The sequence below is a fragment of the Panicum virgatum genome, chromosome 4N (genome assembly GCF_016808335.1).
Source record: "Panicum virgatum strain AP13 chromosome 4N, P.virgatum_v5, whole genome shotgun sequence".
In the NCBI taxonomy this organism is placed as follows: domain Eukaryota; kingdom Viridiplantae; phylum Streptophyta; class Magnoliopsida; order Poales; family Poaceae; genus Panicum; species Panicum virgatum.
The window spans coordinates 30,307,953-30,333,023 of record NC_053148.1 but is presented as its reverse complement, the minus strand read 5'-3'; the positions used below and the strand labels follow the sequence as shown (position 1 = coordinate 30,333,023).

Below are 25,071 nucleotides of genomic sequence, written 5' to 3'. Positions count from 1 at the left end.
CCCACCCTACGTAGGGGGGGCTTTGGGGGAGCGAGCCCTCCAACGGCTCCCTCCACAGCTCCCCCTATATACAGGGGGAGTTGAAACTCCCCCTATATATAGGGTGAGTTTCAACTCCCCCTATATCTCTAATCACACCGTTTCTTCGCGATATTAATCTCGTTTGAGCCCCGTAACACGATGATAATGTGTATTATGACAGTACAAATATTGTATGATTTTTTTTAAATTCAAAAACGTTAAATAAATAGTTAGTTAATGAGTGATAGTATATAGGGGGAATAGATATGAGGGGAATGGTTGGAGAGAAGGAGTTATAGGGGGAGGAATCTTTTGGAGGGAGATAGTAAAATATAGTAAATAGTACGTTTGGGGGGAGTTGGATGGGGAGAATGGTTGGAGAAAGCCTAAGAGCCAAGGGCAATCGCGGCCACATTCCAGGCTTGTGCTCCACAAAGACGTTTTCAACGCAAACCACAGGAGGGGCTAGAACGAAGTTTATTTACTATACGGAGCTAGTTTGAAAGAAAAAAAAAGATTGTGGCCCTTACACAATTATAATCTGGGTTTTGACCTACATCAAATAATATGGACAGGAAATCGCGCGGGCGTGAGGGGTGGGGGTAACAGTGGGAAGAGGAAATAATCGAAGGCGATGAGATGGGTGCGGTGACAACTGACAACAAGATGAGGTTACCCGCAAAAGAAAAAAAAGAAGTAAGATGAGCTTGGAGAGGGGATGACACCGGCCAATAAAAAGGCCACAGTGCCACACCCTCTCCCTGCACTGCTGTGTCTCCATCTCCTTACTCGTGACTCGTGAGCCACAACCTCAACTTGCCTCCACTGCACTGCTGCATATGTTCCCTCTGCCTTATTCCCTCCAACACTGCTGAGTGCCCAACTCTGTTAGTCTGACGTTCTGATCTGCTGGGACTGGATTGCTCCAACCACCGCACCACCTGTGAGTGACTGCTTGTTTAGATTCTGGTAATATAATGCCTACTTGTTTGGATTGGACGACATCTAGTTTATTTATAATGGACTTGATGAACATTCACTGCATCCACTCAAATGTGTGCCTGAAAGATATAATAACAGGACACTTTTCCATGAGACATCATATCTCAGCGTGAATGTTGTTGAACTAGCTAGCATAGATCGAGTTCTAGTTTCTGCGGCAAATTTTAACTCAAGGCATCGTGTGTTGTAGCTAAAGTATTTGCATGCTAACGTAGAAGTCCTTATCATTAGCACAACCTTACTAAACGCTTCAGGATCATTAATTGATGGGATTATGAAGAAACAGCCTGCCCATGGTTTAGTCCTGCCGATATGAATACATGTTTATGATGAGTTCATGTCTACATCACTAGGAGCTACTAGCCTACTGCTAGTGCTTGATGATACCGTCATGGTATAGTGGAGTACTTGTACCTACGGTAGTGAAATACCAGCATATCTACCCCGTCTTTTAGGTATATTGTACTTACAAATTCATTCCTCTGTTATTTCTCGTTTCCTTTGCATTTTTCTACCAGTGTATTTCTTGCATGCATCTAAGATTGAGGCAAACAGAAGTTTCCTTTTTTCCCCAAGGTCTCTACACATGATTTGTTTTCAAAATTGCATATTTAATTTTTAAGATATATTTTCTTTCTATTAGAGAATAATAGTAATTTTTAGTGTGATGTCAACAAGCTTGGTGTAAGCAATGCAAGACAATATAATTGTGTACGTCGGAGGAAAAAGTTTGAGCTCTAAATTACAATTGCAGTAAACAAGATATAGACGGAAACAAATAGAACTTTGTCCGGACACAATTACATGGCCACTAACTACAAAATTAACGAACACCTGGACTTGTTCAATCAGTTACCTCTGGTAGAAGAAAGCTTGAATTTTGGCAACTATGTTAGGACAACCAAGGAAAAAAAGGAACACAGGGGCATCTCATAGGTTTTTATCCTACTCAAAGGAGTTACTGCAAGTTAGGTGCCGTTGGTCGCGTGGGTCTCATCCCATCACCAAAGCTAGAGTGACCTTTGAGCGAAAAAAATCAAGAAACCCCAAAAGCATGTAGTCTTATACACAAATTAATATAGTAGTACATTTTGAAGTTAGGGGAAAAAGAGTACTGCAGTCTTAAGCATACTGGTTTTAGTAGTGCACCCACACGTTGCCACTCAACTCCCTTAACCATTAGCTTTATTTTGGTCTAGTTCTGGAATAGTCTTCATCTTCACCCCACTGATCTGGTTTTTGTTGAGATTAGCATTTAATTTGCGCATGTGCTATATTACTCCACCATGCTGTTGATGCTTACCTGTCACCATGACTCTGCAACAGCTAAACAAATTGCACTACTACTATAGGTACCGAGGTCCGGCCACTGAAACGCTCGGGTGTGCACATGTCCCACAATGCATATTGTCTGCCTCTATTGATCTATTCTAACACGGACAAAAAGCAAACACATTCAAAATCAACCCTAGATCAATTGCTTGTTTTATAGGCATGTGCTGATTCAAAACATGTAAGATACATGGTATGGCGATGATTCGCGCTACCAAATACAACGAAATTCAAAACATGTAAGTGTTGGGCTTCCACTGTTGGCCACTGTAACATTTAGCTTCGAATTTTGACAATATACACATCAGTCACTTTTGTTCAATGGCATTTTGGCATATTTATTCCGATTCATGCTCTAGCAAATTACCTACGTCCTTTCCTATGCAAATAATCAGCCACCCGCCCATCCCCAAATGATAACATAATAAACTACTTTCCTTCCCTTCCCTTATTTCCTAACATAAATGATAAGACCTCATGAGGAAATCATAAATGATCAAAGTTAAAAGCACAAGTAGTGAAAAATATAAATAACCAGACCTCAGACAAGATAAACACAACACCCAATAGATAGATTGTGATTTTAACTAGACATCACTACCAGATGCGCCACATTTGCCGTGTACCAAAGGCACATGGCAAAGGCCGTATTACACACGGCAAACCCCACACGGCATAGATCGGCCGGCAAAGACAAGTTTGCCGTGGGTCAATGTTCGGGCACTCGGCAAAGAGTGTTTGCCGTGTGTCAACTAACACTCGGCAAATAATTTTAGGAATAAATAAAAAAACCAGCCACCACCACGTCCGCCGCCACCTCCGCCCTGCAGCAGCCCCAGCCGCACCCCCGTTGCGCCGCCTGCAGGCCGTCAAGGGAAGGCTGGAGCCGCACCGTTGCCGTTGCTGTCGGGAAGAGGCGGTGCCGCGCCGCCGCAGGCCAAGGAGGGGCGGGGACACCACCTCAGGTCGGGGCCAGGGGGGCGCACTACAAGGAGGGCGAGACGGTGGCGGCGCACATGGCCATCCACGTGCGGGAGCGGCGGCGGCCATCCACATCGCAGATCTGGGGAGGGAGCGATGGCGGCGGCCATCCACGTCGTAGATCTGGGGAGGGGAGGGGCCGCGCCATCGCCAATGAGGGAAAGGCGGGGCTGGGCAGCTACCGGATGAGGATGGCGCATCGGGGCTGGTGCTCGAGGCTGCGCCTCCGGCGGCGCCGTCCGTCCGCTCCCCGCTAGGGCCGGTCGCCGCTCGAGGCCCCACCGGGTGGCCTCCGCCGTCCGGCGCTCGAAGATGCACCACCGCCAGCGCCGGCCATTCACGGCCGGCGGCGGTGGAGTGCAGGGCGGATGGCGCGCGACAGAGCGCAGAGATGCGGCGGGGCCCCCGAGCCCGACCCCGATGCCCGCTCCGAAGGGCGGGGACGGCGGCTGAACCCCTGGGCGGCGGCGGCCACTGCGCTGGTGCGGGTGCGCCCACCAGGCCCGTGCTCTACGCCTGCGCCACCACCACGGTCGGAGAGAGAGACAGAGAGAGAGGCAAAGGCAGGGAGAGTGGGGGAGTGAGGGGGCTTATCTGATGGGGGGAGAGAGGATCCGGGGTGCGTATCGATGATGTGGCAACTGTTGTTTGCCGAGTGCCAAGAAGAAAGCACTCCGCAAATCTGAGTGCCAGACAGATAGCACTCGGCAAACTATTTTTTTATTTTTTTGTTCTCTTCTTCTTTTTCTGTTCTTCTAAATATATTACGATGCACTTTGAAAATACTATGTCAAATTTACTCAACAATATGTATTTAATTTGCTACTTTTATTATTTTATTATTTATGCAGTTATAGCTTAAATTAAATTATTCTATAATTGCATTTTAAACATTAAAATTATGAAAACAGTATAAAAAATTACCAAAATTTCACATGAAATAACCTATATTCTCTATTGTCTATACAAAAGGTTTTATAGTCAAACCACAATTTAACCATCACGGTTGTCTCAAAATCTAATTGAATCATTCTTAACGCTACTGGTCTTTCTTTGAGATGCTTCGATTTGTAAACATCGTATGTGACAAAATGTGCGAAACTTTCTCAATTTTTTACCATAGCTTCCACGTATGATATCATGAGATTTTTTCAGATTTTATAATTTTCAGACTTTATTTGTTTTTTCTAGAATTTTAAAATCACTAGAGCACACACTCGTGGTCATGTTTTCTGAATAAGATGTTCAAAATTTCATTTCATTTCATGAATAAGGCCTAAAAATAGGTTAAATAACATGAATATTATTTTTCTACTCATTTTATTCTATTACTTGAATCACTTGCAGTTCAAATTTGACTTAATTGAAAAAATTGCTTGAAATAAAATTAATTAGTTAATTATAGAAAATAAAAACAAAAATATACTAAATTTTTACATAAAGTACCATATGTCATATGTGAAGAGTAAAAAAAGTTTTGAGGTGATTGGAGGAATTTTTTTATTATTTTGCCGTGTGCAAAAAAAAACACACGACAATTTTAATACTTTGCCGTGTGCTAAAAAAAAGTACACAGCAAACACATGGCTTTGCCGTGTGCCAAAGTAAAGCAGCTTTGCCATGTGCCACTAGTTTGCCGTGTGTTTATTTGTTGACACTCGGCAAAGTTGTTTTTTGCCGTGTGCCCGAGAAATTGCACACGGCAAACTCGTTGGCACACGGCAAATGTAGAGTTTCCCGTAGTGCATTTTAAAGAAGTTTCAGCATAGGGTGTAAATTGAGAGCACATATATATATTTATTTGGATAAGTCCTCCAGAAGAGATAGGAAGATTTTTGTCTCTCAAAGTCTAGCAAAAGTACGGAAAATAAAAGAGCCAGGCCATTACACCATTGTAAAGTTGTTTTTGATCCACGTAACCGACGGGCCTGTTTGGATACAGTCATTTTCCATGTGATGGATTGAATGGGAAGTGGAGAATTAAGGGGAAAAGTAGTTCGTTCCCTTTCAATCCCCTCTAATGCACAAGGAAAATGGTTTATTCAAATTAGACCTAAATGAAGATGGCAAACCGGGGGCGAGGTGAGGGATCGAGAGCAAACCTCCATCAAGAGTATTCAGCGCTGCTATTTCAATATGATTTGCAACAAGGCTTATTACATCATGTTAGATATAGTATTTGAGCATCTTGAAATTCTAGTTGTGACGCAAATGGACTACAACAAGCGTCTGATTCGTGCCAGGATAGGGGTTGGCAAAAAAATAAACCCGAGTCCAGTCTCCTATATCAATTTTGGGACAAAACAAAAAACTCATCTACAAAGCGCTATTTTTTTTTAAAACTAACCCTAACCCTGTCCTCCACTATTTATTTATCATCTTACCCTTTCTCTATCAAGTATGTGCTTCTTTCCATAGCAGACCACTCTTCATTCCACCATAAAAACCAGCAGTAGCAGGACGCATCTCCTTCCTCACACCAATGCCATCGCCAGCACCAGCACCAGCACCAGCACCAGCACCACTGCACCGGTTCTCCAATCCGATCAGCCCCAGCTCCAGTGTTTCCCCACATGCCAACTCCTAATCCCTGTGCAGCTCTGCTGCATCTCCTCCCGCTGCTCTTATCTCCACCAAACAATTAGCAGTAGCTGGCCTGGACCATCCCCACACTTAGACCTTCATGCACCGGAAGCAAACAAGTAGCACATCCCTTCTCTCCTGCCCACGCCAAGCACCAGAACATCCATCCAATCCAGCTCATCTTCCTCTTTTGATTCGGTCCAAGTGAAGCAGAAAAGCCTGCTCCTCCTCACAAATTGGCAAACTGCAGATGCAACACCACACCACGCCATAAATCAGCTCCATCTACATCTCACTCCGATTCCCTCTCCAATCACTCGCTTGCTTTCCTTGCTGCGAAAGTAGATGCTCTATGAAATGTAGATACCTTTATACGTATGAGATAACAAGTAGTGCAACAGTAAAGCTGCTTCCATGCAAATGATTGATTGCCGCTCTATATATGCTACTCTTCAAGTCTCTTTTTATTTGTATGCTTTGACATGGACAACTGGTATATGTATATATATATATTCTGAATTTGTTTTGGGTTGAGCAGATAAATCTCTAGTGATATAGAGTATTGCTTAATTAAGAGCAAACTGATTTTTTTTGACACAGTGTCTCTGCGAAATGAAGTCCCATGCCATAGTTGCTCTTGCCAGCCTCCTTTGCATCTCCAAACTTTACGGGGACGCTGCCAATATCAGTGATGGAACAGATGATGGCACGGAGCGATGGGGATACGTAGAAGTCCGGCAAAGTAATCATTTATTCACAAATCACCACCTCTTACATTATAACTCACTACTTTTCTATCATTTCTACATACTCACTACTTTCATTTGTGCTTGCTATTTTGAAGAGGCGTACCTATTTTGGTATTACTATAAAAGCCCTCATCAGGTGTCATCGCCAGAGAAGCCATGGCCGACCATCCTTTGGCTGCAGGGTGGTCCGGTACAAATAATCTTTCCTTCTCTCCCTCTCACACTGCACATATTAAATTTAGCTAAGTTTCATGTTTTGGTTTTCACTTACTGGTTGAGGATAAACTACATGTCTAATTGTCATCTTGTTCTTCTGGACCTATCAGGGAGGTTCAGGTGTTGGAGGTGGTAACTTCCTAGAGATAGGGCCTCTTGACGTCAACCTTCAGACACGCAACTTGACATGGCTACAGAAGGCTGACCTCATCTTCGTGGTCTGTCAGGGAGACTTATTTTTTAATCTTCTAGTTCCTTCTTCCTTCATGAGCACAGCTGATGTGTTATCATGGTGGTGGCAGGACAACCCAGTTGGCGTTGGGTACAGCTATGTTGAGGACCCAAGCGCGCTGACCAAGACAGATCTGCAGGTGGCCACTGACCTCACGAAACTTCTCAAGGCACTCTCTAAGGAGATACCGACCCTGCAGAGTAGCCCATTGTTCCTTGTCGGCGAGTCCTAACTCCTACGGGGGCAAGTTCGCTGCTCTAACTGGCGTCCTTGTGGCAAGGGCTATCCGCGCCAGCACCCTCAAACTCACTCTCGGAGGTAACTAATCCCTATTACCCACTACTCAAGTGATCTCAAGTTCTGAACCAGTCTCAAAATTGAATTAAAAGTAGTAGCTGCATTGCAAGTTGCAACTCGACTAATGCTTAATAACTTTTGGTTCCTGGCCACCGTACAGGTATTGTGCTCGGCAATAGCTGGATTTCGCCTGATGATTTTGCGGTAAGAAATTCATTTATTGAAAAATCTTTGATGGACCACTTGCAATTCAATGTTTTTTTTTTCCAACGGGTTGTTTGGTCATCGATGCATGCAGCTCTCATACCCGTGGCTTCTTCAGGCCATGTCCAGGCTAGACGACAATGCAGTCCCCAAGACTATCATGTAAGCTAGCGCTGGTAGTCTGCTTCATAAACAAGTGAACTTTACATTCAATTTTAATCTGGCGTTGTCACAGGATGGCAGTGGAATTAAAGAAGCAAGTAGCAGCGGGGCAATTTGCAGCTGCGCTAAAGACCTTGACTGATCAGCTTGATTTGATTAACAACAGTAGTGGCAGAGTGGTAAGTATTTAACACTGAATTCTCAGCAGTGGTTAATTACTTCTAGGACATGCATTTCAGTAATAATATAACATGTATTGTAGGTTGAATTTCATTGGATTATTAACTCGGAACATTTTTATATCTTCCATTTGTTTATTTTCCCTCCTATCATTGTCAGCAAGTTGAACTCAGTAGATGCAAACTGCACCAGAATGTTTGTGAATTGCACAAGGGGCTTGGGGTGAGCTTGGGTTCACACGGGCGCAGGGGAGAGATTTTGTGTTTTAGACTTCAGCATGGTGTTGATTAATGTGTCAGCTTATATTTAAGTTGATTATTAGAATATCTTATTAGATACTTATTTTTTTTCAAAGCATCCACATGAATTCTCAAGAAACGGTTGAAAAAGACAGAATTTGATATAGAAAACCAAACATACCACAATTGATTTGTCGACTCAATTGATGTTCTAAAGCTTATACTCTAACATGTTTAAACAAAATTAATCATCACTTCCACATGAAAAACAACGTAAAGTAACCTCCTAAATTTGAACCTCTGTTTATACCTCCACCATTATGAAAATAGTTTAAGTAAACCCCTAAATTTGCATATAGATTACAAAAGGGGGGTCCTTTTGTCCCGGGTCTGTCAACCGGGACAAAAGGTAGTGTCCCGGTTGGTAACACCAACCGGGACAAAAGGGCGCTGGCAGCACCTTTTGTCCCGGTTGGTGTTACCAACCGGGACAAATGGTCCTTTTTTTTCCTGTTTTTCTTTTCTCAATTCTTTTTCTATTTCAATTATACTTTTACATTTCAATTAAACTTATGTATTGGAATTCAGTATGTATGATCTCCACTAATATATATATATAGTTACTTATATAATATTTGTCCTAGATAGTTTTCATATATAATTTAATTCACTTATATATATACACACACATATCTATACATGTGAATTCCTTTACATATGAAAATGTCTAGGACCAATATTATATATATATATACACACATATATATATTATTGGAGTGCTTATATATATAATACATACATACTCAAAATAGAAATTTAATACATACACACACATATATATTTATATAGGTATATTCATTCTTAATTACATATATACGCGTATATTATCATATTTGCTGCGATTGTCAATATTAGATAGTCCATCATAGTAGAATTCGCCTTTTGGATCGAGGACTTGCTCAACAATAAATCCGGACAATTGTTCTTGAATCACCATAATCTATTCCTCCGGTATGAGTTTATCGCGCATCTCCTCGACCTATGAAAAAAGGGGATAATTAATTTTGACTAATTAAAATACAAGTTCAAATATTAACAAGTTTTTTACTTACTTCCTCCCAATCTGTCCAGGCCCTTGGAGGACCTACCAGACCATGGATGTTCTCGCATACATAGTATGCGCATAAATTAGTGCCTTGTTTCTGCCTCATACACTTTAAGAGAGAAGAAATTACAAGATATTTACATGAATATATAATAAAACTAATGAATCGTGCAACGAATCATCCAAGTGCGTACCGCAAAATCTGTCTTGATCTTCAATTCCTTGTCAAATTTGCCTGAATGATTTTTAGCGAATTGTTTCCAAATCCTGTGCATGATTAGAACAATTATAGTCAAGTAACAAAGTGATTCAAATTATCGGTCATCGACGGAGTAGTGGTAGAATTACTTTTTCATCATGTTAAGAAGATTTTCGTATTGTTCTAGATTTCTCCTCAATGAGTCCATAACCACGAGTAGGCTCTTCTCGGGAATTATGACAATTAGGACCCAGTGTTCACTGCAAGATTATACGGAGGAAGTTCTTGGTAGTTAAGGTTTAAACAATTCAATTACAGAATAGAAAGAGTTAGACGGAAAGAATCACTCACGCAAAGTTGTAAGGAAACAATATCATTTGCTTGTTGTGATGAACGCTTATGTACTTGAACAGGTTTTGGAATAGCTCATCGGAAGTGTCGCATAGAATCCTCCAATTATAAGTAATTGGGTCGATGAAGCCGAGGTGAGAGTATCCCTTTCTCCTGCAAGTTTGTATCTCCATTCTACATGATACCGAATAAATCAAGGGATCCGTACGTTGAGATCATGCAAAACAATACGTAAGGAGAGTAAAATACTTACAGAACACACAAGCCGACCATAGAGATGTCGAGGTCCTCCTGATGGAATAGTTAGTAAATTTCTTCCCAGATTATCCATATAATGGTCTCCCCCCGTAAGAAATCGTCATCTTTAATCTTTGCGCGCTACATGAAGATGCAATCGGCCATCGCACGCATGTAGTGCTGGTGCAGCTTATACATTTGCGTTGGAAGCACGGACACTACTTCGGGGGGGGGGGGGGGTACAAGAGATTCGCCCAGCTCATACGTCCATTTGACGACCACATCGGCCTTTGGAATATCTTCTGCCCCTGCAATCTGAGCCGCCGTCAGGTTTGATTCTTTCAAAAATGTAACAAAGTCTTGTTGTTGCGTCGTCTGTCCCACTACGAGAGGCTCTATTGATTGTTTCTTTTGGGCTCCGAGCTGTGGAACGTCGGACGATGACGACTTTGATTGTCTCTTCTTTTTCTCAGTAGTTTTGATAATTGGGCGTTCGTAGTCTGAAGGGGGATCTCTCGGAATGAATTTTCTCTTATTTACTTCGCACATTCCTTTAAAAAAATTCAAATCTACCGGATTTATCACTTTCTTAGGTTCCGGCTTCGGCTTGAAGTGCTCTTTAACTCTTTCTTGAGTTATCTGATCGCATTCTTCAAGGCTCATGTCCCAAGGTTTATAGGAGCCTCCTTGATTTTCTTCTCCTTTTCTTTCTTCTTTGGAGGCTCATTAGCTGGTGTAGCAACCTTCTTTGCCGGCGGCTGTTTCTGCTTCTTTGCCGGCGGCAGAAGGGGTGACCATGTAGGCGACGGTGACGCTTGAGTGTTCATCGGCGCATGAGTTGATGGTGATGGAGAATGTGCCGGTGAACCTTGCCGAGACAGTGCTGCTCTTGGGGAGTTTTGTGGAGATGCCGGCCTTGGAGAGGCATGCTGAGATGCTGGTCTTGGTGTTCGATCATCTGACTTTAGGACAATGTAGCGCTTATCCCATAGGATGTAGCCATGAATGACTTCTGCTAGTGTCCTCTCCCCATCGTCTCCAGGAATATCAAGCTCGAGCGTCTCCCAACCATGGCACACCCGCTCCACGCCAACTCTTGTGTATCCTGGCAGAATTTGCTGCCCGTGGTCCACGTCACCTGGTTGGGTTGGCATGGCGGTACCGTACGCAACAGTGAACATTAAGTTCTTAATGGCAGTCTGCAGGTCATAAGGTGTCCACTGGGTGATCTCATCCACTGGAAATCGCTGCAGGGCCATCGCTTCAACTGCGGCCTGGATCCCCGTTGGCTCGACGACGGTGACGTCTGTGGAAGCACAACTGCTTTTCCACTGAGACAGATGATCGGCTGCGACATTAGGCTCTGGAGGCACCGTTTGCGCTTGCTGTTGCTGGCTCATTGCTATGGCCACTTGGCGTGGAACCTCTTCCTCTAGTCTTTGATCGTGTGACATGAGCCGTTCCTCTAGCATTCACAAGTGCTCCCACTCAACATTCTTTCTTCTTTGCCGGCTTCTATATGATTCAATGTAATCCCTGAACCCATACTTCCACGGAACCACGCCTTTGCCTCTTGTGTGGCCCGGATGCTCTGGATTCCCAAGGGCGTAAGTCAGCTCGTCCCTCTCTCTATCCGGCTGGAATGTTCCCTCGGCCGCTGCTTGTATGGCCTCCTGTAGTCTCTGGGCTGCTCGCTGGATGTTTGGCCCATAGATGCAGTCCCCAGTCAATGGGTCCAAGCTTCCCCTGTGACCATAAAACTAGGTCCTTGACCTTTCAGGCCAGTTCATGGTCATAGGTTGGATGCCTCTGTCAAGCAGATCCTGCTCCATCTTCTCCCATTTGGGTATTGCAAACTTGTAGCCTCCTTGGCCTAGAGTGTGATGGTACACTTTCTTCGAGGCGTTGTCTTTGGCCTTCTGCACCTTCTGAAGCCCAAGCTCTCCTTTTGAAGCCCAAGCTCTGAAGACTTGTATTCCACAAATGCATCCTAGTGACCCCTGAGCTTTTCGAGCTCGCCGGTAAATACGGGTGTGGTCCCGGTCTTGATATATTTCTTCGTCAAAATTTTGTTGAATGATTGCAGCTGTTCGGCCATCTTACTCAGGGTCCAGCGCTTGCATATCTCTTCGGATTCAGCTAGAACCATAAAGTTTTTCTTAAGCTCCCGCCAGCACCATTCTTTTTCTCTTTTGGGTACCGCATCCCGTTCCTCGCTTGGATTGGAAGCTTTCCAGAGCCTGAAGCTGATCGGGATGTGGTCCCTGACAATACATCCGGATTATCTTATGAATTTTTTGGCGGCAGCTTCTGGAGCGATCGGTTCGCCATTTGGACCAACTTCCGTTATAATGAACCGCCCTTCCAGTTTTTTTGTTGGGCCTCGCTTCGTCTTTTTCTGCTACGACGATGATCTAGACGGCTGTAAAAAAACATTCATAGTATTCATATAGATTCAGATGAAAATGTGATTGTCACTACAAATAAGTATAGTTGTGATATGTACATTAGCACTTTGTTCAGCAGCAGCGTCATCCTGAATAGATGGTGGCTCAATTCCATCACCGGATATATTCAAATATATGTCGGTATTACTGCCATCATCAGCTTGTTCAGGGACATCTCCTTGACCTTTGGCAATCATATTCAACAGGAACTGTTCATCTTCAGCGTCTGTGTGTCGCAGGTCCATCGTAACTAAAATATGAATACAAATAAAACCCTTAAAAAATTCTCTAAGTAATTCACATCAATATTGACTAAGTAATTCTCCAAGTATGTCACTAAGTAATTCAATGAAATATTCACTTATTAATTCACACAGTATTTCACTAAGTAATTCACTAAGTCATTCTCCAAGTAATTTACTAAGTCATTCTCCAAGTAATTCACTAAGTCATTCTCTAAGTATTTCACAAAGTCAAAATGCAATTTTCTACAATATTTTGTAGTTGCTAAGTAATATACATGAAATATTCAAGAAATATTATAAACTTTTGACATATTTGCGCAGTATGAAATTGTATTTAAAGGTGATAGGAATGTTCATGTTATACTTGCCTTCCTGAAACTGCTCCTGCTGCTCGAAGTGCCCCGCAGAAGGTGGCTCCAGGTACTCCTCTGAAGGATCAACGTCTACTCACGATCGCAATGCCAAAACAAGGTCCAGCACATACACATACATGCAAACAAAGACAAATGCTAAGAAACAATACAAAAATACATAAAAATAGCAAACAAAACTGAGCTAGAACTATTCTGCGTGTTACAACGATTGCGTGGACATAAAGAACACCTAAAACGGAGCTAGAACGCGAAATCTAGGGCTAAAACAAGGTCCAGGGACTAAACTGCGAGAAAACTAGAACTACAGGGGTTTCTGCGCAAAAACCAGGGTCTAAAACATAATTAAAGGTTAGATCTAGGGTCTAACGTGCAAAAAGACAGGGACTGGATGGCGGGTTCAAAAACTGGAAAGCTCAGGGGCCTAAACGCTAAAAACAGGGCTGATCTGGAATTATTTTTGAACTGCAGTGGATCGCGGGTTAATTCCCGAAAAGTCCAGGGGCTCTTTAACAAAAAGGGCAGGCTGAAGCGGTATCTAAGGATGAGGGCCGTCGGATCTGGATCTAGGGGTTCGGGTTTGATCCGATCTCGATCTAATCTGGTGCATTGGTTGCGGATCGGGCGGCCGGGACCTAACTGGCGTGGGACGCGGCGGTGCTGCGTTCCCGGAACTCAAGTTCCGTGGCGGCGCTCGGCTCAGGCTCGCCAGAGCTCAACGTTCTCGGTGCTCCGGGGGTCGATTCAACCTACGCTTGGGTTGGTGCTCACCGAGGATTCGGGTCGGCCGGAGATGCAGCGCAGCGGCGTGCAGTAGGGTCGACGGCGATGGCGAGCGGCGGCGAACGGGCGAAGCTCGTGGAGGAGGCGCTGCAGGGGTCCTCCGGGCTCCTAGATCCCGTGATTCAGCTCGTGAGAGACCTACGAAGGTGCAGCGGGCCGGGGGTCAGGGCGGCATGGAGTCCACCGGCGGCGAGGAATCGTGGCGGCGGACGGAAATACCTGCGGTGGCGTTCGGCACAAACTCCGGCCACTGCAGGGGCTGTGGTCGAGGTTGGGCGGCTCCGCGAGGTTTCGGGGCTCACGGCGGAGGAGAAGCAGTGGATCGGAGATGGCGGATGCGGCGGCGGAGAAGCAGGTAGCGGATCGGAGATGACGGAGAAGTGTTGGGAGAAGAGGAACAAGGCGCACACATATATAGGATGGGGGCCTTTTGTCCCGGGTGAAGCCACCACCCGGGACAAAATGGCCTTTTGTCCCGGGTCGTGGCTCCACCCGGGACAAATGGTGTCTTTTGGCGGGCCAGGAAAATTCCTAGCCCGCAGCTCACCTTTAGTCCCGGGTGGATCTACCACCCGGGACAAAAGGGGCCCGTTTTCCCTCGTTCCCTCCAAATCTTATGTTTGTTTTTGTTTCTTATACTTCTCTTTTTAAAATAGGCTTTCATTTGTTAATTCAGTTAATAAATTTTGATTCCAAAAATTATGAAACAAAATTTATTATCTCTATATAAACTTGATACACGCAACAAAAATAATTAATTTTCATTCAAGTGATTGGGTCAACGAAATATCTAACTTTTTTGAAATCATATTTGTTATTTTGACCATGCAAAAATATATTAGGTGAACAAATTTTTTCAAACTGTTGCTTTTCGATAGAAAGTGGATTCTATCACGATATTAACATTTAAAAAGTGAATTTTACATAAAATTAAGCAATTTCATGATATTAATGAGTAGTGTGTGAGTTTGAGAGATAGTGTGTGTGTTATAGTGAGATTGTGTGTGTTAGTGAGAGGGTATAGTGTGTTAATGTGAATGTAATTTCATGAAATAAATAAAATTAGTTGAGTAATCCATTATTGAATAAAAATTATAATTGAATCTGGTAATTATGTGAAAAATATAAAAAAATGATATATATAACACATAAAGTATAATTGTACAGTACATATATAATAAAAGTATTCGAATTGCGATTACATTTTTATACAATAATATAAAATGATTCAAGTACATGAAGGATTAGCAGTAACAGACTTTCTCTTCACAAATGTCCCTTGATTATGATCACGGCGCAAGTATGGAGCATCATTATTGGCTAGCAGGATGCATGGATCAGCATTTACTTCGAAAGGTGGAATGTCAACAAAATTATTATATTCTTCTGACAAGTCTGTCTTGTTCTCCACTCCAACGATGTTTCTCTTTCCTGATAGAACTATGTGTCGCTTAGGCTCATCCTTTTGCTTGTTTATCCCCTTCTTTGGCTTGCTGGACATGTCCTTAATATAGAAAACCTGAGCGACATCCTGGGCTAGGACAAATGGCTCGTCTCAGTACCCAAGATTGTTGAGATCAACTATTGTCATCCCATACTCATCTTTTGTTACCCCTCCTCCAGATAGCTTAACCCATTGGCAACGAAATAGAGACACCTTGAAATTGGGACCGTAATCCAGTTCCCATATCTCTTCAATGTAGCTGTAATATGTGTCATTTTTTCCATTATTGTCCGTGGCATCCATACGAACACCGCTGTTTTGGTTGGTACTCTTTTTATCTTGGGCTATCGTATAAAATGTGTTTCCATTTATCTCGTACCCTTGGTATGTTAAGATATTCCAAGATGGTCCCATAGCCAATAAGGACAGTTGTTTACTTATATCCATGTTATGCTATAGATGCTTCCGCAACCAGCTACAGAAAGTGTTCATGTGCTCACGTGTAATCCATGCCTCAGACTTTTCTGGGAAATTGGAGAGCAGAATTTTCTTATGTTCCTCGATATATGGGTCAACCAAGGATGATTGTTGAAGAACCGTATAATGTGCTTTCTTGAATGAGAAATCATCTGTGCAGACATAAGATTTCTTTCCTAATGTACCCTTTACAGTTAGTCTCCCCTCATATCGCGATTCAGGGACTCCAATCGGTTTAAGGTCATCAATAAAGTCAACACAAAAGTCAATGACCTCCTCAGTTCCGTAGGCACTAGCGATGCTTCCTTCTGGACGAGCTCGATTACGAACACATTTCTTGAGTACCCCCATGAACCTTTCGAATGGGAACATGTTGTGCAGAAATACTGGTCCGAGGATATCAATCTCTTTCACAAGGTACACTAGAAGATGTGTCATGATGTTAAAGAAAGATGGTGGAAATATCAGCTCAAAGCCAACAAGACATTGCACCACATCATTTTGCAGCTTTATCAAATTCTCCGAGTCAATTATCTTCTGAGATACTGCGTTGAGGAAGGCACATAGCTTCACGATGGTTAACCGGACATTATCAGGCAGAATCCCCCCGTAGCACAACCGGAAGAAGTTCGGTCATAAGCACATGGCAGTCATGGGACATGAGATTTGTAAATTTCTTCTCTGCCAACTTTAAGATTCCTTTTATATTGGATGAGTATCCAGATGGAACCTTTATACTGCTCAAGCAGTCAAACATGGTTTCTTTCTCTTCCTTGCTAAGAGTATAGCTGGCAGGACTTAAGTATTGTCGTCCATTATCTCGCTGTTGTGGATGTAAGGCATCTCGTTCTTCCATACGTTGCAATTCTTGACGTGCTTCTACTGTATTTTTTGTCTTTCCATACACTCCCAAGTGCTATCAGGTTGACGCAAAAATTCTTTGTGAGGTGCATCACATCAATTGCATGACGAACATCTAAGACTTCCCAATATGGTAGCTCCCAAAATATAGATTTCTTCTTCCACATGGGCGCCATTCCGTTTTCGTTCGGAACAGGTTGGCTACCAGATCCCTTTCCAAAAATAACTTCTAGATCTTTTACCATGTTGAAGACGTCTTTACCACTACGGTGCATCGGTTTTGTTCGGTGGTCCGCTTGGCCTTTGAAATGCTTGCCCTTCTTTCGTACCGCATGCCTGATGGGAAGAAACCGACGATGACCCATGTATACAACCTTCTTACAGTGAGTCAACCATATATTATCGGTATCATCTAAACAGTGTGTGCATGCTTTGTATCCCTTGTTCGAATGTCCTGACAAGTTATTAAGAGCAGGCCAGTCATTGATCGTTATGAACAGCAATGCTCGTAGGTTGAAGTTTTCATGTTTGTATTCATCCCACATCCGTACACCTTCATCGCCCCAGAGCAATAAGAGTTCTTCGACCAATGGTCTTAGGTACACATCAATGTCATTTCCAGGCTGCTTTCGACCCGGAATAAGCACTGGCATCATGTTGAACTTTCGTTTCATGTAGAACCATGGTGGAAGATTGTACATACAAAGAGTCACAGGCCAAGTGCTATGATCACTGCTCATCTCACCAAAAGGATTCATGCCATCCGTATTCAAACCGAACCTTATGTTTCTCGCATCCAAATCAAATTCAGGGTACGTTCTATCTATTTTTCTCCACTGCGACGCATCAGCGGGGTGTCTCAACATCGAGTCTTTCTTGCGTTCCTCTTTGTGCCATCGCATCAACTTAGCATTATCTTTATTTATAAACAGATGCTTCAAACATGGTATTATAGGCGAATACCACATGACCTTCACAGGAACTCTCTTCCGGGGAGGCTCCCCCTCGACATCTCCAGGATCATCTTTTCTAATCTTGTAACGCAATGCACTGCATACGGGACATGCATCCAAATTCTCGTACTCGCCTCGATAGAGGATGCAGTCGTTGGGGCATGCATGTATCTTTTGCACTTCCAATCCTAAAGGGCAAATAAGTTGTTTGGCTTCATACGTTGTGGTAGGCAATTCGTTGTCCTTAGGAAGCATTTTTTAACAATTGAGTAATTCACCAAATCCCTTGTCGGATACACCATTTGTCGCCTTCCATTGCAGCAACTCCAAGGTGGTGTCAAGTTTCTTCAATCCATTTTGACAATCTGGGTACCACAACTTACAGTGGTCCTCTAACAACTTCTGGAACTTCAACCTCTCCGTTTCACTCTCACAGTCTGCCTGCACATTGTGCAATGCCTGCCCCTGATCATCGCTGGGATCATTTTCTGCTACATCTACTTCGGGCTCTTCCATGGGAATATCGTCATCGAATGCACCTATTCCAGCATTCCCGGGAAAGTGGTCGTCAAAATCTTTTTCTTCATTGTTTTCCAAGGTAACCCCTGTTCTCCGTGCTTCGTCCAACAAACATACTTCTCGATGAAACCATTTGCGAAAATGTGGCTGTGTAGGATTTTTGAAGATGAGTAATCCTTGTTATTGTTGCAATGAACACACGGGCAACACATAAAACCATTCTACTTGTTTGCCTCAGCCACAGACAAAAAATAATGTAGGCCATCAATGAATTCTTTCGAACGTCGGTCAGCATTGTACATCAATTGCCGGTCCATCTGCATTTTAAATAAATCGATTTGAATTCTTTACACGTATCGAATAAATAAAATATATCAAACCTAAATTAAAATAAATATAACATAACATGAATAATTAAAAGATCTGCAATATCCATCATACATCTTGATTACATAAAAGGAGTACTTAATCCATTACAGAACTTAACAAAGGAGTACTATACATGAAACTTAAAAATTCGGACAACTACACATAGGTTTTCAACCGTCCTTGCGTTGGAACGCACAATGCTCTAACGGATTTCTTGCTGGCGCAGAAGAAGATGACGGAGCTGAAACCTCCGAGTTTGGTGGTGACGAACCGTAACACCGCAATAAATCCTCAAGATCAAACGGAGATTCCTCGCCCCTTGCCATGCATTCTCTATATTCTTTTTCCAAATAATGGAGTGCTGCCCTATGAAAAGCACTAGGTTTTTTGGACCGACGACTTACTCGAGTTGTGCCCTTCTCTCCAGAAGGACAACAATCACCCCCACCGGCGCCACTCCCTCCAGCTGCTGAAGCCATATTTTACTGAAAAATACCTTTATTTTCCACAAAATTATAAATTCTTACCATTACAATGCAAAAATTATTTACTATTACAATTACAATGATCAGATTAATAACTCTTGCAAATAACAATGAAATCATATAAAAAGACGAAATGTATCATTAATTGAAAGAAATCTCTAATTAATTGAAAGAAATCTCTATAACTTATAATTACTTTGACACTCTTCAGTTCCAGGAGTACACTCTTTTCAATATCCAGAAACCCACTAGAAGAAAAAAATCTTTATTTCTGAAAATGTATATGTCAGTAACCTCAACCCTGCGGTGATGACACTGCCTTTCGGGGGGACACGGTGCGGTACAAGGATGTCACCAATCGGCCAGTCGCAGCACCAACGTTTATGATTAATAGGCACAGCACTTGGCACAGGCAGCGTGCTCGTTGATATGCTCTCAGTACAACAACGGCCATGCTGACTGCGTCAAATGCTGTCTTCTTATCAATCGGAAGTGATGGTGATGCGACCAGCCGATTCGCGACGTCCTTATAGCGCATCGTGTATCCCCGAAAAGTAGTGCCATCACCATTGGACGGAGATTAACGATGTATACTTGTTTCAAAATAAAGATTTTTTTAGCTTCTAGATGGTTTCAATGTGAGCCTGAATAAATACATCACTAGAGTGTCAAAATAATCCATTCATAATACAAAAAATTCTAATATACTCATTTCATTAATTCATTCATGAATACAAAAATCAACTATCCACAATATGGTCATATATACAAGTACATCACATGAAGTGTCTACACTCATTCTAAAAATTTCTACTATCCACATACTCATCTAAATCTAAAAGAAAATCACACCTACATATGCAATTTAAATGTCCAAGAATTGAGCTAGCTACACATTTTCTCTATTTCTAAAGAATGAAATGAGCTATACAAGCCAAGGAAGAAGAGAAAAACAAGCCCCAAACCTTTAGCGCCGATGGATGGACGGGGAATCAAAGATCTTCACAAATGTGGTGAAGAAAAGAAATAAGCAAGAACTCCTCTCTCCCGAGCCAAGAACAGCAAGAACAAGTGAGTTGAATGGCTCGGGCGGGGGGGGGGGGGGGGCGGTGGGGGAGGGAAGGGGATAAGGGGCCAAGGAGTTTTGTCCCGGTTGGAGACACCAACCGGGACAAAAGAGGGGGCCTTTTATCCCGGTTGGTGGCTCCAACCGGGACAAAAGGCTGCGCTGGCCTTTTGTCCCGGTTGGAGCCACCAACCAGGGATAAAAGGCCACTTTTTGTCCCGGTTGGTGCCTCCAACCGGGACAAAAAGCCCCTGTCCCCCCGCTGGCCCGGCTAGCCATTGGACCCGGGACAAAAGCCACCTATTGTCCCGGGCCCAAAGTCTGCCGGGACAAATGGCCTGGAACAAAGGCCTGTTCTGTAGTAGTGCTCCTTTCACAGATCTAGATTTGTTATCTTTTTTAAAATAAAATTGAACGTCTTTATATCTTTATATTGGGGGGGGGTGCTTTCCTCCATTTATTAGTTAGAAATTCTACCAATTATATTATATTATTACTTCACTAGTCACCAATTATGTTTCACTACTGAATTATATCAGAAAATTATATGTAGCACTTGTTCATTATGTGCATGTGCGTGCTTGCGTGGGGGTGTACATGTGTATGAGAGAGAGAGAGGGAGGGAGAGAGAGAGATTTTGGAGAACTAATTAGCTTGATTTAAGCTTGCTTGAGTTCGTTTCATTCCCCTAGTAAAGGTATACAATTTTTTTTATACCTTAGTACCTTGTGTATGAGCATTGTTTACTCCAACGTTTTGCCACCATTCGGCACAACCTACACTATTCATGCTTTCATTTTTCATAGCCTTGTTTAGTTCCCCGTGAAAAACATTACACTTCAATTACTTCAATATTTGGACACATGCATGTATTTAATATAGATGAAAAAAAATCTGTTTTCACAAATTGCCTATAAATTGCGAGACGAATCTTTTGATCCCAATTAGTCCGTGATTAGATAATAAATTGCTACAATAAATATGTTCCAATGATAGATTAATTAATTTTAATAAATTTATCTCGTAGTTTATAAAAAATTATTAGATAATCTCTATAGTGCACTAATAATAGTACAATGTATATATAGTTAGATAATCTCTATAGTGCACTAATAATAGTACAAAGGACATTAAAAGAGCTCTAATTACCTGACTCTGAGAGACATACTCACGCACCTTAATTAATGATTGAGTTTATGCAGAATATTAAAAACATCATGATTGACAACACAATGAGCTCGGTACTATTAGACTTACAAGAGAGACACTCAGTGGCGAGCAGGAGCCAGGCAACAAGTTCTAGCCCAAACACAATCAGCGGCATCATGAACGGTATCATCAAGCAAAAGCTCAAGATTGTCCCCAAGGATGTCATGTGAGCATATTCTACTTTTACGTGCAAATCACAAAATCTAAAGCCTACTGAATATTGGTTAATTGGACTATCTCTTTTTTTTTAACTCATAACATACTCTCTGATACTGCGTGCGCAGCTGGCAGGAAGCATCACTGCAGGTTTTCGATGCACTGTCCAACGATTTCATGAAGCCAGCTATCAACGAGGCATGTGAACATATATATAGCTCCACTTGGTTTGATGAATCTTAAAGATCTTCTGCTGTGATGGAATTTACATTGTTGACAAAATCAGCGCAATTCTTCTGCAGGTTGATGAGCTGCTGGCATATGGTGTGAATGTGACAGTGTACAATGGACAGGTAAGTAGTAGCGAATATATACATGTTTGAGAATTTTAACATTGCTGAAATTAGATAATATTATAGTTATAGCAAATGCATAAACGATCATTTCATCTAACAAATTAAGACAGAAAGAGAGAGAGAGTTTTTTTGAGGGAGAGAGAGCGAGAGAGTATGGAAAGCTAACATATTGTCATCTTATCTCCTCTAAAGTTCGACATCCTTTGCTCGACACTTGGTGCCGAAGCATGGGTGAGGAGGCTCAAGTAAGGTTTTTTCATCTTCTTATTTTACAACTTCTTGCATTATCCAAACACGTTTCTCACATGATATATCTTGCGTTTCAGATGGGATGGGCTGCATAAATTCTTGAGCTTGCCAAGGAAGACCATGCACTACTGTCATCCTTACTCCCTCACCAATGCATTCGTCAGGTCATACAAGAATTTGAACTTCTATTGGGTCCTCGCAGCAGGACACACGGTAAGTAATCTCCTTATGCGCATGCCAATGGTTATTTTGTACCGCCTCTCTGAAGATTAGTATTTGCCTGTGTTTGTTCTCTGCAGGTCCCTGTTGATCAGCCATGCACAGCGGTTCACATGATCAGTAGCATAGTGCAGTCTCCTGCTAATTAAGATCGATCAGTAGCACAGTGCAGTCTCCAGCTAATTAAGTAAACCAGTTTCCTTTAGAACTTGTAATAAGAGTAGCCCTTTAACTTTGTGGCCATCTACCAACGTTGTGTGAACTTTGGTAGCTATGTGTTTCACTACTACCGAAACAGTTTTTATGGGAGAGTAAAAACACATTTGTAGGGGCGGTGCCGCCGTACCCGCCAATTCTTGCAACTACAAATACTATTTGCAGCCAATTCTTGCAGCTACAAATACTATTTGCATAGACAGGTAACGTCGTGCCCACCCCTGAAAATCCATTTTCAGGGCGAGTGAGGGGTGACCCACCCCTGGAAATGAGTTGTCGAGCCTGCCATAAAATCCATTGATGTCATAGTGATCAAGATATTTTTAGAAAAAGGATTCCCATTCCGGCCTCTATGACAAGGGGCATACACAGCCATTATTACAATGTTTGTAAAAACAGAAAAGGGAACACCAGTCTCTAGAAAGACAAAGAACTACTGCAAGCGATAGGCATGCTTCCATCCTCCTTTAACTAAATCAAGAGCTACTGTCTCAATTAGTCTGCTCAAGTTGGAGAGTGTGTTCTTGGCGTGCTCCTCACGCTGCAACTGCGCCCAGAAACATAACCAGTACGTTCCCCTGAAGATGACCTGCAAAATCGAGTTAACTTTAATTTTGTTAAAAATAATATCATTGCGACATCTCCAAATTGCCCAGCATACTGCAGCAACCCCCACCCAGATGAAATTCCTAATCTTTTTAGATTGATTAGATAGCCAAGAATTAAACATATGACTAATTGATCTAGGCGGCGTTAAACCTGTAGCGTAAAAGATAATCCTCCAAACCATTCTCGCATAAGGACAGTCCAGGAAAAGATGTTTTATAGTCTCATTACTATTACATCCGCAATATTTTTGGATTCCTGTCCAGTTCTTCTTAGCAAGATTATCTTTAGTTAAAAGTGTCCCCCTTTGAAGAAACCAAAGAAAAATCTTAATTTTTAGAGGAATCTTTAATTTCTAGATCATCTTATGTCTGAAAGGCGGTTGTCTATCTAATAAGTGAAGATACAGAGATCGAACGGTAAAGGACCCTGAATTGGTCAAATTCCATCTAAACATGTCCGACCCATCCTCCAGTTGAACATTAGCGATCTGAGCTACAAGGTTGTGCCATTCAACCAGTTTGATATCCACCAAAGTCCTCCTAAAATATAAATTGATTGGCCTTGTGGCCACAGTCACATGAGGATTATGCACAACCTTATAAAGTGATGGATATTTGTCTTTGAATGGCATTTGACCTTCCCATACATTGTCCCAGAACCTAGTCTTGCTCCCATCTTTAATAATAAAGGAGCCATTAGCAAAATCCTCATCTTTGATCTTCATAAGAGCTCTCCAGAAATGAGAGTCATAAGGTTTAGCCTTCACCTGCGTGAGAGACTTGGATCCTAGATATTTGTTTGTTAGTAGACTTTGCCACATACCATTGGTATTAAGCAGATTGACTAACTATTTTGCCAATAAGCATTTATTCTGCAATTGCAGATCTAAAATTTTAAAGCTGACGTTGAGGACGCAAATAGGTCTATATTGTTGAATTCTAGTTGCCTCCTGAACTTTTGGAATTAGTAAATAGGTCTATATTGTTGAATTCTAGTTGCCTCCTGAACTTTTGGAATTAGTATAATAATTCCAAAGTTCAGACTGAAGAGGTTTAAATCCTCTTTGTGGAAGTCCATGAAGAGAGTCATAATGTCGTCCTTAATTACTTCCCAGAAAACTTGATAGAATTCAGCCGAGAAGCCATCAGTACCTGAGCCTTGTTGTGTTCCATCTATGGAATATGTTTCATAAATGTATATAATTATACATACAAAACTAAATCATATAGAAACTATACATATATTTTGGAAATGGATTCTTCACGTGTAGCTACTCCCCTCTATCCCCACGTCCAGCTAGAGCTAATGGGTTCAGAATCTGACCTGTGGACAACGGAGACAAACGTAGGTGCATACGTGTCGATGGATCGAAAACACCTATATCGATCTGTATACGCGGAAAAGAGAGGGAACATATCAATATACTGCGCGCAAATTGGATCGGCCGGTTCATTCTATCATGCAGTGTTGCTTGCGTCTATATCTAGACTCCCGTAGGACGGCACACTACTACAAAAAACTATTTGTAGCAATGTCCTGATTTTTTCAGGAGGCCAAAATGAACCGGCCCTGAAAATCCATTTATAGCCCGGGTCATCTCTCCACCCGCCCCTACAAATGGGCGTCATTTTCAGGGGTAGTTGGGTGGTGAACCGCCCTTGGAAATGCAATCTGTAGGGTAGTTCACTCTCCACGCGCTCCTAAAAATAACCCATTTGTAGTAGCAGGTGTGGAGGTGACCAGCCCTTGCAAATTAATTTCTAGGGGAGGTTCACCCTCCTCCCCTAAAAATGGCCATCAAAAGCTACACTCCCTTCTTCCTCCACCCAACAAGCCATTTTTTGCTCGGGGGAGGAGCTCCCTGAATGTATGAAAAAAAGAAGAAAAATGGGAGGTTTTAAACTTTATTTCCTTCGAGTCGTGGCTTCACCCGGGACAAAATGTATT

The 25,071-nt window shown here is 42.4% G+C and overlaps 1 protein-coding gene across 3 annotated transcripts; it reads left to right on the top strand.

Annotated features, from left to right (window-relative positions):
* Nucleotides 1–789: 789 nt before the first annotated feature.
* LOC120670776 (serine carboxypeptidase-like 51) lies at nucleotides 790–22,661 on the top strand. Of its 3 annotated transcripts, none has more exons than XM_039950918.1 (14): nucleotides 790–964; nucleotides 6,520–6,661; nucleotides 6,764–6,858; nucleotides 6,995–7,102; nucleotides 7,187–7,434; nucleotides 7,574–7,617; nucleotides 7,712–7,779; nucleotides 7,853–7,958; nucleotides 21,313–21,485; nucleotides 21,604–21,673; nucleotides 21,778–21,828; nucleotides 22,024–22,076; nucleotides 22,158–22,293; nucleotides 22,380–22,661. In XM_039950918.1, the coding sequence occupies exons 7-14, from the start codon at nucleotides 7,739–7,741 to the stop codon at nucleotides 22,446–22,448; spliced, it is 699 nt and encodes a 232-aa protein (XP_039806852.1). In that variant the 5' UTR covers nucleotides 790–964; nucleotides 6,520–6,661; nucleotides 6,764–6,858; nucleotides 6,995–7,102; nucleotides 7,187–7,434; nucleotides 7,574–7,617; nucleotides 7,712–7,738; the 3' UTR covers nucleotides 22,449–22,661. The 3 variants fall into 3 exon arrangements, with proteins under 3 accessions (XP_039806852.1, XP_039806854.1, XP_039806853.1); XM_039950920.1 differs by lacking the exon at nucleotides 790–964 and adding an exon at nucleotides 2,435–2,594; XM_039950919.1 differs by lacking the exon at nucleotides 790–964 and adding an exon at nucleotides 5,805–6,412.
* Nucleotides 22,662–25,071: the final 2,410 nt, after the last annotated feature.